The 18,652-nt window shown below is 41.9% G+C and overlaps 1 protein-coding gene and 1 long non-coding RNA gene across 5 annotated transcripts in view; one reads left to right on the top strand and one right to left on the bottom strand.

The window, feature by feature from the left end:
• RORB (RAR related orphan receptor B) overlaps positions 1-18,652 on the top strand; it is a 199,351-nt gene that overhangs the window by 172,402 nt on the left and 8,297 nt on the right. For 2 of the 4 annotated variants that reach the window (XM_073878074.1, XM_073878076.1), the window contains 2 exons: positions 110-222; positions 10,935-18,383. In XM_073878074.1, the coding sequence (XP_073734175.1) occupies positions 110-222; positions 10,935-11,090 (269 nt within the window). In that variant the 3' untranslated portion in view covers positions 11,091-18,383. Of the gene's footprint in view, positions 1-109; positions 223-10,934; positions 18,384-18,652 lie in introns of those variants that run through there. The other 2 variants (XR_012374029.1, XM_073878075.1) reach the window with 2 other exon arrangements.
• On the bottom strand, positions 5,208-6,499 carry LOC141370190 (uncharacterized). Its single transcript, XR_012374030.1, has 3 exons — positions 6,428-6,499; positions 5,824-6,070; positions 5,208-5,220 (listed from the first exon to the last, which is right to left on the bottom strand). It is a non-coding gene; the product is annotated as an uncharacterized lncRNA (long non-coding RNA).

Genomic DNA, 18,652 nt, shown 5'->3' with positions numbered 1-18,652 from the left:
GAAGCAAACTAAAACTAAGTGATTGAAATGGGTCTGAAACTCAGCACGTATATATGCAGGTGAAAGCTTACCCTCCTACTCTTCTTACCTAATTCTTTTCCTTTGTCAGACCGAGCCTGGCTGATAGAACCAAGGAAGGTCCAGAAGCTTCAGGAAAAAATTTATTTTGCACTTCAACATGTGATTCAGAAGAATCACCTGGATGATGAGACCTTGGCAAAGGTAGGTCCTCAGAGAACAGACCTAATGTCACTGAAAAAAAACACAGTGACTAGTTATAAAGCAAGGGCATTTCTCAGCAGCAACAATTTTGGGAAGTTACCAAAGATGCATAAAGGTTGAGGTGCCCCCTTTTAAAAAGGAGATTAGTAAATTATAATAGATTGAGGGGAGAATGACTTTCTTCGGGAAGGATGATATTGATGGATCTCAACCACAGGCGTACAAAGACCAAGGAAAGAAACTAAGGGTGTTTTATATGAAGAACAAAAGCTTGAAGCGAGGAATCAAGTCTTCAGAATTGACATGTGATAAAGGAAAAAAAGACTTTGTGTCACTTCAGAAGTCAGATGTGGGCCAACCCGAAGAGTAGGTAGATTTTTTATTCAAAATCAGAACTATAAAATGATAACAATTGCTGAACAAAGGTATAAACCATTGTGAGGTAGTGAGCTCCCTGGCATTGTTCGTATTCTAGTAGATACAGCTTGGTTTTCCCTCAGATGTGCTGTAAATCAGAGTCCTTCCCAGAGTAGAAGATTAGACTGATTACTTGTAAATTTTCCTTCAATTCTAATCTTTTCACACAAGATTTGCCCTGGGGTTCCTTCAGAATGGTCAAGTATCCCAAGGGCAAAATGCATGCAACCTGCCATCAATTTCTTTGTTCAGCTTAATTAAGAACAGTGATCTTTAAGAAGAGTTCTGAGAAGAGATGTTTACCAGAGTAAAATTCTCATAAGGGGAAGAAGTAATTTCCTAATGACTGAAAACTCAGCATTATTTTAGATCTTAAAGTATCTTGGATTTCTTAAGAACTGGAATTTTTTAGAGGGCAAGCAACTAGGAAATGGAGCATATTCTTGGTTGAAGACAATAGGAAGCCTAGTCTATATTTATAATCATTAAAACCCTCCCATTGCTCTTAAAGTTCTTTATTTTCTAAAAAGGGGGAAAATTCTATCAGAGATATTACTTTGCACATAAACTCCTATAAAAAAATCTATGAATTACATATGCTGTTTCATGATGGTAACGTTTTGTTAAGATGAACACCTTACTAGGAGAGACATTTTTACACTATAGAGTGATAGTTCTCTTTAATAGAAATTCTTACTTTTTATGTGGGCAAGGACAAATCACCTGCTCTCTGCACGTCAGTTTTCTCCCGGTCAAGAGCAAAACTTCTCCATGCTTTCAGATACATTGGGCAGAAGAGATGGTTATGGAAATATATTCATCTGTCTCTGTAATTGCTCTGCAGAATATACCATAAATGCATCTGGCCAATTAATGGAGGGGGATGTTGCCTGCATTTTGGATCTCCCAAAGACCTTGGTCCCCATATCTACCATCCTAAAATTAAGGTCTTGATATGGGGATAATGAGGATTATCTTTTTTTTTTTTTGCATCTGTACAGTTGTTTTGATGTTCAAATGAGATACACAGTGTGTAAATTCTCCTGCTTACACCATTTTCTACCTCCTGGTGTCCTGAGGGTGGCAATCAGAGGTATTTGTGGTAGAAAGGAAATAAGAGAAAGTATTAGAAGAAAATGTTAGAAAGTGTATAAAATTCACTGGAGCCAGATGACAAAGCATTGCTACCATGCGTGGATGTAGGGTTTTTGTGTGGCCCCTTGCCCGTAAGCCAACATTTTAATAGGACGCTCTGTGAAGTAGGGGGGAGGGGGCATGAAAGAGAATGAGCACTGGACTCTAGTTGATCCCAGCCCTGAACTTTGTGGCTTTGGATGAGTCACTCTATTTATCTTAGTCTTAGATTCCTAACCTGTCAAGTGCTGGGGTTGGGGGGTTGGGAATGGGCAAGTGTCTCAAGTTCCCAACCGCTTTAACACTGTAAGGACAATGGTTCCATCGACGTTATAGGCACAATCTCTCTCATGAAGCCCATCCTCCCTAAAAGGAATCATTTTATTTGTATCCAGCAAAGAATATTCTATCCCACCACAGATTCTCATCTTTTCAGAAATGTTCCTCCTGCCCGCATAGTCATGGAGGTCCTCTACCGTGCCTCTCAAACAGTGGCAGCCATTCTTAATATTTGTAATTTATAGACACCTTGGGGAATCTGGGAGACATCATGAAACCTATCTCTAGAAGAATGTGCACATCCCCAACTGTGGTATTCAAGTCCAGGGGCTCAGGTAAATCCACAGTAAGTGGGGTAGGTCCGCCTTCTGTGTAATGTGCAAAGACAATTTATAGTGCCGACCAGTTTGACCCTGAATGAGTGGAATGGGCATCAGGTGAGAGGGGCAGGGCTCAGACACAGTCATTGGATTTGATCCTGAAAGAACAGTCTCCAACACACTTCCGCCATGCCCACTTCCTGAAATTAAAGTTCAAGCCTTATACTTTTGACCAAATTTGGACATAGGAAAGGTGTGAAAATTAGGAATTCTGTATCCATTACCTAGAAGATTTCAATCCCAATATATTAATCAGCTTATTTTTTAAAGCCTTATTAAAGAACCTAGTTTCCTTTCCTCATAGCATAATAATATGTAGCATATTTATAATAAATCATCAGAACCACTTCCTAGCTGAGTGACCGTGGAAAAGTGACCTAACCTCTCTGTGCTTTGGTTCCCTCACTTGTAAAGTGTGCCTAAAGATAGTGTCGAGGTTATGTGCTTATTTTGAGGACTCAATGATATTCAGTATCAGCAAGGTACATGCTCCATAATGGGTCTAGTAGGTGAGTGCTACTGTTGTTGCGGACAGAAGAAATGCTATTTTGGCAGGGAAATTTTTATCCAAAAGGTGGCATATTTGAGCTAATCACTAATGAATGAGAACTATTTCAAAAAAAGGAAGTTGGAGGGTTGAGGAGATGGAGTATGGCCTTCCACGTGATGGAAGAAATGATAAGAGGTAAGAAAGTATAAGGTATATTTCATAGATTTGGCTGGATCCTGGATTTGAAGTCAGGAAACAAGATGACACTGGTCACTTTCATTAAGCTTATGACCCCTGCCAGGGTGAGTGAATATTTGAACTGCAGAGACTGGCGACAATCCTGTTCTCTGGTGTATGGGCTTTCCTTATTACAAGTCGCAAGAATCTGGTATTCCTATTGCTCTGGCCAGAGGATGGAGGGCAAAGGAGAAAAAGGAGTTAATCTAGCTCGGGCCAGGGTGTGGCAGCACACTCACCATCGAGGGCAAAGCTTGGATCTGTCTTGTTCACATCCCAGCCCTTCCCTCAGTGAGACCTCTGGGTCAGGGCCGTAGCTGGAGGCTTGTTTGATAAAGTCTTCTCCAGCCCATCCCCTCCTGTTGCATCTCCTGGATAATTAGAGTCATGAAATCTCATTAGGTACTCTTATTTGTTCCTAGCACTCCTGCAAATACATGCAACACTCCTGGGTTCTTGCCCAAAGCTTTACTGAGAAGTTTGAGAGTAGCAAACTCCATAATGACACATATCTGACAGGAAGGCACGGAGAACTCCTGGCGGGAGTCGGGCCACCAAGCCTGCTCGCTCCACCAATCCATTTCTCCAAACAGTGTTCAATTGCTTGTGCCTGGCCGTGCGCTATAGAGGGACCACATCACCCTTCTGGGTGTTTTTAAACACACAGTTCTGTGCTAGTAGAAATTCTAATTCTTCTAGATACAGAGGAGTCTAGTGATTATGCTGAAGCTCAGAATCTCTTTCATGCTTCTCCTTCCTATTCCTGAATGGCCAGAAAGTTATTAACTTGTCCCCCGTGGCTCTCTCTACCCCAGTCACTTTTTTTTTAATTTTTTACTTCAATTTAATTAACATATACTGTATTATTAGTTTCAGAGGTAGAGTTTGGTGATTCATCAGTTGCATATAACACTCAGTGCTCATTACTTCAAGTGCCCTCCTTAATGCCCTTCACCCAGTTACCCCATCACCTCCCCTCCAGCAACCCTCAGTTTGTTCCCTAGAGTTAAGAGTCTCTTATGGTTTGCCTCCCTCTCTGTTTTTGGCTTATTTTTTTTTCACTTCCCTTATGATCCTCTGTTTTGTTTCTTAAATTCCACATATGAATGAAATCATATGGTATTTGTCTTTCTCGGACTGACTTATTTTGCTTAGAATAATACCCTGTAGCTCCATCCACATCATTGCAAATGGCAAGATTTCATTCTTTTTGATGGCTTGGTAATATTCCATTGTATATATGTACCACATCTCATCTGTCGATGGACGTCTGGGCTCTTTTCAAGTTTAGCTATTGTGGACATTGCTGCTATAAAAATTGGGGTGCACGTGCCCCTTCAGATCACACTATGTTTGTATCCTTTGGGTAAATACCTAGTAGTACAATTGCTGGGTTTTAGGGTAGCTCTATTTTTAATTTTTGAGGAACCTCCATGCTGTTTTCCAGAGTGGTTGAACCAGCTTGCATTGCCACCAACAGTGTAGGAGGGTTCCCCTTTCTCCACATCCTCGCCAACATCTGTTGTTTCCTGACTTGTTAATTTTAGCCATTCTGCCAGTCACTCTTTCACAGCCTTTGCTGCCTGTGAAGATGTCCCACCACATCCCCTCATCCATAAGGTAGTCTAAGGTTGTACCATGTTAAAGAAAACACAGTGGAGAGCTCAAGTCAACTGTGGAAAGAGACTGTCCTGGACAAGAAGAATGGCTGCACCATGTGGTGACAGATCTTTTTCTTTGAGGTTCATCTCCTCCTTAGCTCTGAAAGGTTCCGTCTTCCCAGGGAGAACGTGAGGGGTTGAGCTGGGTGACGTACAAGCCAACTGATACACTAACTTCTTAATTCCTAAGCCCGTTTCTAGCATAACAATAGCAAAACTGCATCATCAACATAGAGAGCGAAGTTTCTCCTTCTGTTATAACAGAACCAAGTTACTAAATAAAAGCTTACAAGACGGAAGGCTTAGACAGCCCTATTTCACATGTTAAATAATTGAAACTTTACCTGAAAGAAATCATCCCTGGTCAGTGTAACATTAATGGTGCTCTTTTGATACAGATCTAGGAGAAAAAAAAAAAAAACCAACCAACCAACCAACCAACCATGGTGATTTGCAGATAGAGCCTGTGAGGCAAATACTGAGAGATCTGTGAAAACTGCACAGGGTCATTGCCATTGATCTTTTTGCTTTCTCAGTGAGGTCAAAATAGGCTATGCCCTGATTAGTAATGGGATGTTTTCTCTAAAGCCTGCTTTCTTCTTGCAAGAACTGGGTGTTAAACTAGAATTCTTAGTCGATTTGGGGTCAATTTAATCTTGAAGAGCAGTCTGTCCAGTGAGCACTTGAGGAGCTCCCACCTGTGATGAGCCTCCCCAGTCCTCTACTTGGCTAGGAACTTGTTTCTTACTTCAAAATTGCTATGCTTTTTAAAAGTATAACACATGCTGAAGAGTTCTTAAATCGTAAGTAGATAGATAGCTCCGTGAATGATCACAAAGTTAACATAACCACTGCCCAGGTGAAACTGGGCACCCGAGAGCCCCGCTCAGGCTTCTTGGGCTTCCTCACGATGGTGTTTATGCTTTAAAATGACCCAAAGATAGGCAAAACTATAGAAAACAATTCAGCATGTCACCCAAGTTTATAAATTCTGAATCCATACTCAAGAAGCATAGCTTTGTCCTGGGCCCGTTTTCTACTTCAACACACGTTATGACGAGCGTGTCCTCTGGGCCAGATGCAAGGCAGGAAATGGTGATCACATATGGTCTTGGCCTTGGGCAGTTTCCTTGCAGAGTTCCTGTGAAAGACCAGATTATTTTGGTCCATTTTAGCTGTTCCGAGTTTGCTGGCATCCACTGCATGTCCACCACCCAGAAATTCCAGGGGTTCTCCATCAGACTAATGGTCTGTAAGAAAAAAGAGAAGTCTTGAGGTGCGTGGGTGGCTCAGTCAGTTAAGCATCTGCCTTCAGCTCAGGTCTTGATGTGACTCCCCATGCATCAAGTCAGAAGTTGATGTATTCCTTAGAACTCTTTGGTAACAAGTAATAAGAACCAACTCATACTAGCGTAAGCAAAAGGAAAAGAAAAGAATGGAGAGAGATCTCCTGGAACCTAAGGATGAAAATGCAGAATCGAGAAGCCTTCATAATTCTCCAGCTCATGTTTATCTCTCTTCAGGCATCTCCTTCATTCTTCTCCCTCCCTGAATACTAGCTAACTCTGCTTCCCTGGTTCACATGGTGAAATATGGCTTGCTCTTACCTTCTTCGATTACTTGTGATTTCTGCTGCATTTAGAAAGTAACTTGCTGGCTCTCAGTCCGATGCCAGCTCCCAGCCCCAGCTGAATCAGTGTCCACTCTCATTTTAGCCAGCCAGTTCAGCATTGATGCCAAGGATGGGGTGAGGAGGGGAGGGGGGTCTTACAACCGGACAGATATCTCAGGTTCAATCTTACAGTCTTAATCCAAATGTCCAGGTTTAGCCAGACAAACACCCAAAAAAAGAAAAGCGAATGGGCACGTTAAATGGATGTATTGAGCCTCACATGATGTGCCCGGTTTTTATCAGTGCTTCTGAAGTTTCCTCCACTTTGGTCAAACCATTGTTGGTTTCCTGCTTCAGGCTGGAGGGCATCTTGATGGCCTGGAAGCCCCTGTGAACAAGATCACTAGTCTTACCTTCTGCACATTCCATTTTTCCACATCAAACGTCCTCATTATAAAATTGTGGATTTTCTCATAAAACCACCCTCTGGAAAGAAGCACAGGATTATTACCTCTTCTCCAACAGCAGCTTTTTCTTCTCGTAGACCCCCGTAGGTATAAGCTAAAGCTTCCTTCTTATAAGAAATGCTCATCATAAGAGAGAGATGAATGTGAAAATGCCTTTTTCTAGACCCTCTGTCTACTCCTGCTACGGGGATTATTTAAACATGAAGAAATTTCATGATGATTTGAAATCGACTACCCCCTCCATCTCCAAGTGCTTCTGGATCACTTCCCCAGCTGTTTAAAAAGTTGTTGAGCCATTAACTGCCACTGAGGCTGCTTGGAGCTCCCCTTGAAATGGGGGTCCCCCAGCTGCAGTACATAATATTAATGAGCAATAACTGACTACCTGCTGCTTCCTCCGCCTGCCCTCCTGGCCCCTCATGCCTCCAGAGTGATGGATGCCCCTGTCAGCATTTCTATTTCTGCAGCTGATCGGACGCCTTTAAATCAGCCTCCTCCAAGAGCACACAGGTTAGGGAAGCTCTTTGCCTTCCTTGGTGCTCTTTGCTCATGTGACCCCAGTGCTCTTCACAAAAAGCAATTCTCATCATCCGGCCCATTATACAGATGAGCAGCAGGGAAAAGATCCAAATCCCATAAAAGAAGGAAGAAGTGGGTCCTGAACCAGATGTTCCTTGAACCCCAGTTTGGGGCAGCTAAGAAGCAAGAGTCCATACTCACTTTCCCAAAACTGAGCACATAGTTAAGTATTTCCAAATGCACATGAGCAACTATAGAAGGGTTGTCCTCTTATGCATTTAATGAGAAATTAATGCATAAGAGGACAATTCCTCCCCTTCCCTGAAGGAGCAAAAAAGTGCTTTTAAGAATTGTAGTATATAGGATTCCACTTTATAAATCCCAGTTTACTAAATGAGCAGGTTACTTTAATTGCTATGAGAAAATGAAAATATGATTTTGCTTTTTTCATTTCAACAAAAGTAAATGGCTGATTTCCACACGCATTAACAGATGATGCAATTTCCCGTGCTTGGTTAAAGGGTTAAGTTGGGTTCTTGCCCCCCCCCCATGTCATTGGGTTGAACAAGCATGGCCTTGACTGTTCCTTGAAGGAAGCATTATGTGGGAATGGAAGCATAGCACCGAACCCATATATCGCCACCATGTGCCAAGCACTGCTCTAGATGGCTTGTGTTGACCCAGTTAACCCTCCCAACAACTCTCTGAGGTAGGGACCATCTGATGGATAACGAAGCTGAGAAATTAAGTGACTTGCCCAAACTCACACAGCTGTAAATAGTACATACAGGATTCAAACCCAAGCAGTCAGGATTTAAAGCCCTGTTATCACTAGGTGAATCCTCTCTATGGTCTGTGTCCCATAGGGAACTCAGGAATTCTATTACTTGTCCCCCACCAAACTAACAGAGCCAAACAAATGGAACCTCCCCTCTCTGAGGATGATAAACTCTGTCTCTGTCTCCTGAAAAGGAGCTAACTTTCCACTCAGCTCCCAGGGCTGTTTCAGATATGATACAGAATTTACTTTTCAATTTTGAAAATCAGTTGTAAATTTGTAAGATTTGGACCTCGGTAAGTTTTTGTTTTTTTTTTTTAATGTCCATTCCACGGACGCAGTCCATCAGCATCCCAAGGGGTGTTTGTCTCAAACATGGAGGCTTAGCGCCACCTAGACTTACTGACGCAGAGCCCCTAAGGGTAAATCCCAGGAATCTGCATTTTTAGGAAGCGCCCCAGTGATTCTTACAGAGAGTAAAGGTTGACAGTCATTATAGAATCGCATCTGGAAGTTTTCAGAGCTCTGCATATCATCAGTTCCACTGCGGATGATTATAGAAAGCTTTCAAAGCCTCTCTGCATTCAGTAGCTATTTCAGGGAGATTGTAATGTGTAAGAAGTGTTCCAAATTGTTGTAGTCTCCGTCTGTGTGAACCAGCTGGTTGAGAGAGCTTGGATAATTTCCCAAGGGACTTCAGTGAAGTGGACCCTGGTATACTCTTTACCTATGAAAATATAGAAAAGACACTGTCTTCCACCCTGGGCCCAAAGCCACTCTTTCAGAATGCGATTCTGATCATCTCTCTTTTTTGCTGAAAAACCCTTCCGAAGAGCCTTGACATCGACTCGCATATACTGGCCATGTCCATCTCTCCCGCTTTTCCGTCAAACATGCTCACTCACCGCTCCGTTCTTCCAATGCGCCAAGTACCACGGCAGCATCACACATGGCTCCGGGGCATAGCATGGACCTCAGCATCTAGTCAGCATCCACTCTCCCTTCAGAGCTCAGCTTACGTGGCTCTTTCTCAGGGAAGCCTTGAGAATAGAATGTTCTGTTCTCTACCACTTCTAACCCTTTCCTGCACGGCGCCCACCGGTTTTCCAGTCTGCTTTTGACTGCATGCTGCCATTATTCACATCTGTCTTCACAAGCAGGTGATAAGCAAGAACCATACTGTCTTGTGCACTTTGGTGTCTAGCAGCGCCTGTTGCAAGTTCAAGTAACATCCTATTGGAAAGAAAAGTCTTGATTCTCGGTCTGAAAATTAACATCCATTCTATAAACAAAGATGTCACATTTTTCATTTCCACCCCTATCATTAAGCAGCTGTGGAAACGGAAAGCCTGAACCCCAGACTTTTTTATGTGTTCTAGATCCCTTTAAAGAATACATCAACAGCTCTGATCCTTATGCTATTTTTGAATTGCTCATGGTGTGGTTACACAGTCATTCGTGGTTAAAAGAAAACTTAATGGAAGTGGAAATTTTTGATTTTGAAGAGCCACAAAGTAACTAATTATCTATTTCCTCTTTCACTTCAAAGGCTGAAATGGTTTCTTATTATTGAATAGGGCAGGGAGCACATGAGCCTAACTGGTGATTAGATGGGGTTTATTTAATTTTATTTTATCACTACTTTCAAGTGTACCTTTGGTCAGCTATATGAACTACCAGGCTTATCTTTTGTGAAAAGGCACATCTTATTCCCACAGTAATTTGATTACAATGACACTTGGTTTTAGGCTAATTTTGACACGAAATGATGAATTCTAAGTGTTCCTAAATTATAAATATGTTAAAAGCCAGAATTGTTCATCTCTTAAGACCTATGTAGCATTTCGCAAACTGTGGACATTTTAAATTATTATAAAACACTGTCTTCTGGGTATGTGAACTCAAAAAATCACATCCCACATAATACATATATATCAAAATCTAGCAATTACAAGTGGCTGTTCCCCCACGAGTTTTTTTTTTAAATGCCTCCCTGAGGAAGCAAGTGCCAGTGACCTCCCAAATTCTCTCTTGATTAAATATAGGTCTCATTTTATGCATTACCGTGGAAAAGAACGAGAAAGATTCAGGCAAGCTAGTGAGCAAAGCAGTCCCGAGGATTATGGATCACGCCTCGTACAGTTTAGATTACACCTTCCTCACATGGTCGCCTTCCAAAACCGAAAATCTCACATTCATATCAGAAAAGTCTGTGGGAAATGATAGATCATATTAGCTAACAATTGCGATTCATGCCTACACTATTCTTAACACTTTTATATGAATTACCTCCGTCCACACAACCCAAGGAAGTAGGAACTGTGAGTAAGCCCATTTTACAAACGAGAAAACTGAGACAGAGTGTATCACAGCCACACAGCCATTTAGCTATTTTGGACCCAGGATTCTGACTCAGTCAGCCTGGCTGCAAAGCACCCACTCGTAGCGATCAAACCCGACTACCTACCATACACACTTTAAGAGCAGTGAATCAGGATGCTTGGCCCTGCGTGCTTGCTTTCTCTATTTTACCTTTCGAGGATGGGGGTGGGAGGCGCGTTTTGTTTTGTTTTGTCGGAAAGGAGAAGCCGAGAGTGAGCCTTCTTTCTTTCAGAACATCTTTTTCCAAAGCCATTTGCCTTCATCTGAGGCCAGGAACGACACTGATTCAGAAGACAGAGCACTAATGAGCTTCCTTCCCCCCTCTGTCCCCTCCCCCGTCTCTCCCCACTCTGCAGTTAATAGCCAAGATCCCCACCATCACGGCGGTCTGCAACTTGCACGGGGAGAAGCTGCAGGTATTCAAACAATCCCATCCAGACATAGTGAATACACTCTTTCCTCCATTATACAAGGAGCTCTTTAATCCTGACTGTGCCACCGTCTGCAAATGAAGGCGACCAGAGGATTGTCTCCTAGTCATGGAATGCATCACCATTAAGACAAAAGCAATGTGTTCATGAAGACTTAAGAAAAATGTCTACTGCAACATTAGGAATGTCCTGCACTTAATAGAATTATTTTTCACCGCTACAGTTTGAAGAATGTAAATATGCACCTGAGTGGGGCTCTTTTATTTGTTTGTTTTTGAAATGACCATAAATATACAAATAGAGGACACTGGGTGTTATCTTTTTTTTAATTTTATTTTATTCGGGTATGTTTTGGGAGACAACTGTTTATAGAATTTTATTGTAGATATATACGAGAACAGAGCAGTACTTTACATGATTACTTTCCCTGTTAATTGTTCAAATATAATTTAAGAAAATTCCACTTAATAGGCTTACCTATTTCTATGTTTTTAGATAGTTGATGCATGTGTAAATTTGTAGCTGTCTTGGAAAGCACTGTGCATGTATGTAATAAGTATATAATATCTGAGAATATTATATATGACTATTACTTACACCTGCACATGCACTGTGGCTTAAAATACCATACCCACTAGCGAAGGAGGTTCAGTCAGGCTCTCTCATATTATTTCCCTTCTGTGTTATATGTTACCTTTATGTTAGACAATCAGGATTTTGTTTTCCCAGCCAGACTTTTCAACTATCGTCTATGGCAGGATGGTACCAATTCAGAGATAAGTCTATAAAGGAATAAATATAATGCACAGCCTCTGTATAAGAACTCTAGCTCTATCAGTGACATCAAAGCCTTGTCAGGATGGTAAATATTGGCGGGGGGTGGGGGGAGAAGTATTTGGAAGCCATTTTCCTGTTTTAAGAATTAGGCCACAGTTAATATTGTGGAGTCCAGGACTTTTTTTAACCAAACAATCACGGTTTCCTATTTTTCACCAGGACACGCAAAACACTTCTTTTTTTCCTTTGGATTTCAGGCTGGGAAAGAAACTGATTTTGGTGCTCACTGTATCTTCAGCAGAGAAATGCAGTCTGTAGGTTTGACCACCAGCAACTTTTTCTAATAAAATCAGAGTCACAGCGGAAATCAGAACCCAGGGTCTGGATGCCATTTCATGTAAACATGTTCTCTCTAACCTGTTTTGTTTTGGTTTGGGTTTTGGGGGGGGCTTTTGGGGTTTTCTTGTGTTTTTTTGTTTTTGGCAAAGAAGAAGTAGAAAGAGCACCTACAAAGTAAAGAAGCAGTTCTTTATGTGCATTCTCTTTGCTCAGTTTGTTAGAAAAAGCAGCAATAAAGGGGGAGGCAGGATTTTATATGTCCTTCTAGTGTGGAGCGTCTAATTTCTCTCAACTCCAAAATGCTGTACTGTAAGCCTACAGCAAGAACTCGACAGATAACGAAAACACATCTAAGTTATTCTGTAGAACTAATACACCCCAAAGCCAAAACTCTTTCCTGTGCAGTTTGACATTGCATCATCCATCTAGCCTGGGCTTACTTTTTTTTTAGCAACTTGTACAAAGTACAGAATGCAAGAGGCGAGCTGAGGCTTAGTGAATTCAGACTTCCTAGGACAAGTGTCCCCTCTCCACCTGCTCTGCAAGCCAGCTGAGTACCAGGAAAACGTAAACCCCAAGCAGCCTGTTCGGCCTGGGCTCTGGAGACCCAATGCCTTGGGTCGTAGCTGACCCCAAACCAGAGTTGTTAAAAAACCTAGAGCCGAGCTCTGTGTAAAAGACAGTGACATGCATGATCTCCCGTAAGCGCAGCCCAGCCACCAGCTCACGAGGCCCCGCCCTTTCCTCCTCGTCAAACACACATGCACACCTGCTTCATAAAGTTTCCATTGGTGGCAACTTTGATTTCCTTTTAATCTCTGACGCTCTCCTAAAGTTACATGGTCTTGAGAGCCATCTCTGTGATGCCACAGAACCCCTCCTTGATGATCAGACCGTAGCGCTAGTCTTTTCTTCTAGAGAACAGAGCCTTTTCGCACCTCATGATTGATGAATTCCAAACCCATGGGGAAAAACAAAAAGGCTTTAAAATAATGACTCTCTTTCTCAACTACTGTTATATTCAATTAATTTAACTACATTGAACCAAATTACCTTCGGTGTCTAAGAAGACAGCTGCAGACTGCCTATTATGCCGCTGCAGGGACTTGGTTGTTTCTGGTGTAAATGTCACTCCTGCTAGCTCTTTGTATAAAGAATTAATTCCAAGAGTCATATTTCCTTCTAATGGAAAGATTACTTTACTGATTGCTAGGAAAACAGGGTAATGGAAGGCGCTCAATTAAACCAAGCCGTTTCCAAACGCAATGTATGTTTTATGATTGGCTTGTGATAGGCAGTGCTTAATGTGTCTACTTGGTGTTTCCCTTTGAGCTTTGAACTTATGTCAGACTTTGTTTTCATTGTTCTGTTGGCCTAGTGTTTTCCGTTGGCCTGAAATTCCTGCTCCGTTGCAAAGGGAATCATTTGTTTCCTCCAGTCTACCTTAGAGGATTTAAATTGGCTCAATTGATGAAGTGGCTGAGAATTTTTTCCTTCCCTGTCCCATGGGTGATGTAGGAAAAGGATTGCTCCCCACATTTTGCCTCAGGAGGTGCTGGATTTGAGTTTGTTTGCCGTTTCCACCAGTGCAAGCATTTCACTGGGACGGCAGGAACCTTTTGAAGCGAGGGGACGGGAAACGGCTAGCGATTGAATCAGAACAAAACAGTGGAAACCAGTATGTGCTCAGCCTGCCTCAGTAGAGAAGAGAGATTTCCATTTTGCGCCCCAGTTGCCAAATCTGTCCCTGAAAAGAGAACCCGGTCATATTTTCAGTGGTAACAAAAGCCTTTAAAAGCTGCCTTTTGAACATCTCCTATGACCACATCTCAAGGTATTTTGAAATTTGGTTGAGGACAACTTTTTGTACCACATGCCATCTTTGTCCCTTCCCAGCACCTTCACACTACAATGCGCACTGGACGAAAGAACCCATGAGCTTCACTTCATGCTTCGTAAATGACAATCACTGCTTGACGCAGATGTTGCACTGTATCCACTCAGGGATGTTTCATTAAAAAAAAAAAAAAAAGTACATCAAGGAGGAGGGGGAAAAACAGGAAAATGACAACAAAATGTAAACGGCATAAATTAAATATGCCAACAAGAGAACCTCTCTGACAAGGCTTTCAGAACAATAAGCAGTAACTTTGTGTTGTTAACTCTGTGGACTTGCTGGGAAGTTGCACACAAATAAGGACAACTTGGTCTCATTTTCTAAAATCTGCTAAGAGCCAGATAATCCAGCTGCCCCATTAATGGGAATATGCATCTCCCAAGCAAACCCAAGCTTCCTAAACAAGTCCTGAGCAGGGAAAATACAGAAATCTAAGTGGCGTTAGCGGACTCTGCCAAGGGAGGTAAAGTTGTGTGAATTCGAATTCCAGTGTATCTGTGATCTGGAAAAGGAAAGGCGAATTCTGGAGGGAATAGAGAAGAAGGGATTCCAAATCTGGCTTGATACGCCACACATATTCCTATTGTCCACAACTTGGGTCGCCTTTGTATCCCTTATTCTGTAGCTTCCCCTCCCTCCCCCCCAGAGAATGAAAGCTGAGGGTAGAGATGTACTCTACAAACATACCCTTTCTGGATTTCCCTCATTTGAATACTGTCTTCAGCGTTCTGGAATAAAGGACCACTGTGTAGGTATAAACAGAGAATATAGTGGTCTCTTGGGTAATGTGACTTCTTGGGCAGAATCTGTGACACCTTAAATCACAGTGAACTCGACATTATTAGCAAGAGGTGCCAGGGAGACCATCAGTACATTTCCTACCACAGCTGCCTTGTCCAACACCTAACTTCACGGCAGTCAAGCTAAATTGTTTGTAGAAAACCACACACATGACTAGTCAACTCACGCTCACTCTCCACAACCCCATGGGTACCAGGTTTGAATGCAAAAGCGATTCTTCCGTCCCAAGGACAACCTAAAACTTAACGAGCTTCTTTTGAAAACATCAGTCAGATGCAAACGATGTCCGTTTTGTTGCACGTGCTTTGTTTCCATGTACTATAGAAGGAAAAATTCCACAGCTATTGGAAATTAGAAATAACTTTTTCCTGACTCTCTTTTCTCTGTAAACGTTTGCTTCCAGTGAAGTTACTACAGTTGGCAGCAAATTCAGGCAAGGATGCCTGTGCCCTGACAGAGCCACCATTCGATAGAACAGCAATAACTTGAAAGTACGCATCTGTAGTGAACCTTTGCACAGAGTCCCCTGTATCAAGAAGATGAAAAGTCCACCATCTGCTTTAGATGAAGTGATATTTAATTTTTTGTTTTCAACTGCCAATAAGCAGCAGGCTGGTATGGGAAACCAGGTGGGTCATCAGACGGGAGTTGACAACCTATTTTGTGGAAGGGCGCGGGGACAGGTCTCAGGACCCAGAGGTACATGTTCATTTGAAGCAAGGGTTAAAAATTCAAAAGCCTAAAAGGGCCAGGGAGTTGATGCAAATGAGCGAGAGCAGTTCAGCGGCCAGCCGGCAAGGAAATGCCCCATCTGAAAAGGGATATCCGAAGGCTAGCTAAAGCCCAAGTGTTGCTAACAGTTCTGAATCTTATAAAATCTCCCTAGTTGTAAGTGATGTCAGTTGATTCAGAGCTGAGGGCAGACCAAACAAATACATCTCCGAGCAGAAGAGGGTCCACGGTGTGCAACCTCTGGTTTAAAGCAAAATTGAATCTAGCGGCCTGTTTCCTGGAGTAAGTCTGGCCAGACAGGACTCCGAATGAATTAGAGAGGGGGGTGGGGGTGGGCGCGGAGCTCTTGCCCACTGATACTCAACTTGGTTTCCACATCTGACTGTCACTCCCAGAGGATATAGTAAGAGTTCAGCAGGAAAAAAAAAAAAAAAAAAAGCAATCTAAAAATGCAAGCGATTCAATTTAACCATGGCTTATGAGAGACATTTCTATTTGTCTTGCCCAGACTCCTAGCTTCATAGAGCCAGGTGGCTAGGTTTCTTGCCACTTTCTTCTTGTCAAACGCATGATCTTTACACTTTTGAGTCTCGATATGTCTCTTTAGATATGTGGCTTCGATATCTGTGACACGTGTTTACTTTCCCTTAGTTGTATCCGCAGAATGTATTCTGTAGTCATGATCACGCAGTCCTCCATGTTCTGAAGTGCAGGACCTGGGATTCCTATGCAGCTGATGGAGGTTGTCTGTGCACTTTTTGCCTAAGCTGCTGAAAATCCTCCGAAGTGAATTGGCCATAGTAATCTTTGCCTCCTGCATGACTGTAAGCACGACCTCCAGTGGAGCAGAAAAAGGAGCTCAGTGATTGTTCTCATGGCCAAAACTAAAGCACAAGGTGACCAGCATTGAATAGACCCAGTTGAGGGAGGCGCAGAGTGTCCACACCCCAGCTGGGCAGCATGATCCTTCTCTTAAACCCTACTCTTCTGGCGGGGGCCAGTGGAGGGCATCTGCATGCCTCCATCCTGACCACACGCACACACACGTTAGGTATGTCTGAAAAGCTACAGATCGCACATCCAAGTACAGTACTGTCTGCTTCATTTGAGGAACACACACACACACACACACACACACACACAGTGCAAACTACACCCACAGAAAACTGAGTATGTATTGTAGAAATGTAGAGGAAAAATAAAAATATTTTTTCAAATGTAATTACTTTTAATATATGCTTGTGGAAGGTCTAATACAATGTATGCTGTCTCTAATTTTTGCTGTAAATAACTGGAGACAGTGAATACACTGATTTTTCTATGTCTCTGTTTAAGCTTAAGACTTTGTAACAATTTTTTTAGAGGGGGAAAACCAACAAAGAGCAAATATGTACTTGCTTCCTTTCTGCGTGTTCTGCGTGTTATGTACTTCTCAGAAACTGGTTGTTAACCGTTTAAGCATCTTAACAGGTCATTGGTGTTAAGTGTATGCTTCTTTTTGTAATACAGCTGAGAAAGGGACAGGGCTGTCCATTAAATCTGCTCCAAAGAATTTGTATTGAAGACCAGCCCGAGACCTGCAAACACTATCTGAACTAGACAATGTGAGGAAAGAAAGTTAAAAAAAAAAGTTGCCTCAGTAAGTCATCTTTCCTTATAGCAAGTGGCTTTGTCCAGATCCTTTCTGCATGGACTAGCTTAAGGAACAGAAACCCTGCTTTCTGATGAACAAACTATTTTTGTACACGTTGATTTCTTATGAATAACCTGAGGTCAGATCACTCATTCGCTGAAGCCATAACTGACCTTCACCAAATAAATGTTGCAAAGAACCTGGGGGAGGGTTGGGGAGACACCGAGAGGGAGGAAGATCGAAGGTGTCATGAGCTGTAACCACACAGGCAGGAGCAAGTCTGATGAACCTGATGCTTTTCCTGCATCCCAAATATGACTTTAAAAGGCTAGTATTTTATGATGATCAATTTATAATTAAAAAAAAAGATATTTAGATTTAAATGAGACTTTCCAATATTTTTTAAATCCCTGACAATGCTTCCCTGCTTTTAGGATTGAGAGAAATGATTTTCATCTACTTCCAACATTCAGAGATTTGATTTTTATGTTAGCTCCAGCCTACACGAGTAAAGTGAAAAACGACTCCAAGTCCTCCAGCGGTTGGAATCATGGGCTGCCAGGGGGCTCAGCTGTGCCTCCCAAACAGGATTGCACCTAGAGGGGCCACCGTGAAGCGCAGTTGATACGTCTTATTAGCATGCACACCACGGTTGGCAATGCACAAACGTTGCACTGCCAAATACATGTAAAATAAAAGTATTCACTCTAAGATGCATAATAATTATACTTTTTAAAAAGAATAATGCCTCCTATAGTCACCATTGATTTTTCTGGAGCTTAATCACATTATTACTGGCCTATAGAGGCAAAAGGCAAACTACAAATAAACCCCGTGACATCTAGTTTTAAAATCTACAATTTTCTGATCTCTCTCTCCTTGTTTAATATATAAGCCCTAATTTCTGTGTACGTGAGTAAAACTGCAGCCTGAGTCATTTAGGAAGTAAGCATTGAGTTGTTTTTTTTAATTATTATTATAAATATACTAGAATAAAACAGCACTCCCTAACAATTAAAAAAAAAGAGTTTTATATTACTTTAGAATGTAATAGGTTTTTGTCCTTATTTTATGTCCTGTAAATTATTAGTTGAATACTGTTAGCATTCCCAGATAATGCACACATGATTTCTGAATGTTTTCTGTAAATGACAATCAATGTTTATGAAGTTCCCTCCTTTAATGCTGAACAAAATTAAAAGAAGAAAAAGAAAAAAGTCTTGCCTAATCGTTTTCTTTCCCCTGACAGGGAACAAGGAGGGGATGAAGGAGATAGACAGATTTGCCTTTGAAAACATTATCCCATGGGCTCTTAAGTTGCCCTTTTTCCAGAATCTAATGGATAATTCTTTTCTGGAAATTCTTGTGTCCTCATGGACCTGGCCTCGGTTAGAAGTGCTCACTAAGCAAAGACCCACACTTCACTGCAGCCTCATAGCTCACCGAGTTGCAATTAAAATAGGA

Source organism: Callorhinus ursinus, unplaced genomic scaffold (genome assembly GCF_003265705.2).
Source record: "Callorhinus ursinus isolate GAN/ISIS: 27379988/994484 unplaced genomic scaffold, GSC_fseal_2.0 scaffold28, whole genome shotgun sequence".
Classification (NCBI taxonomy): Eukaryota; Metazoa; Chordata; class Mammalia; order Carnivora; family Otariidae; genus Callorhinus; species Callorhinus ursinus.
The sequence above is the reverse complement of the archived record's forward strand: the minus strand, read 5'-3'. Positions and strand labels throughout refer to the sequence as shown.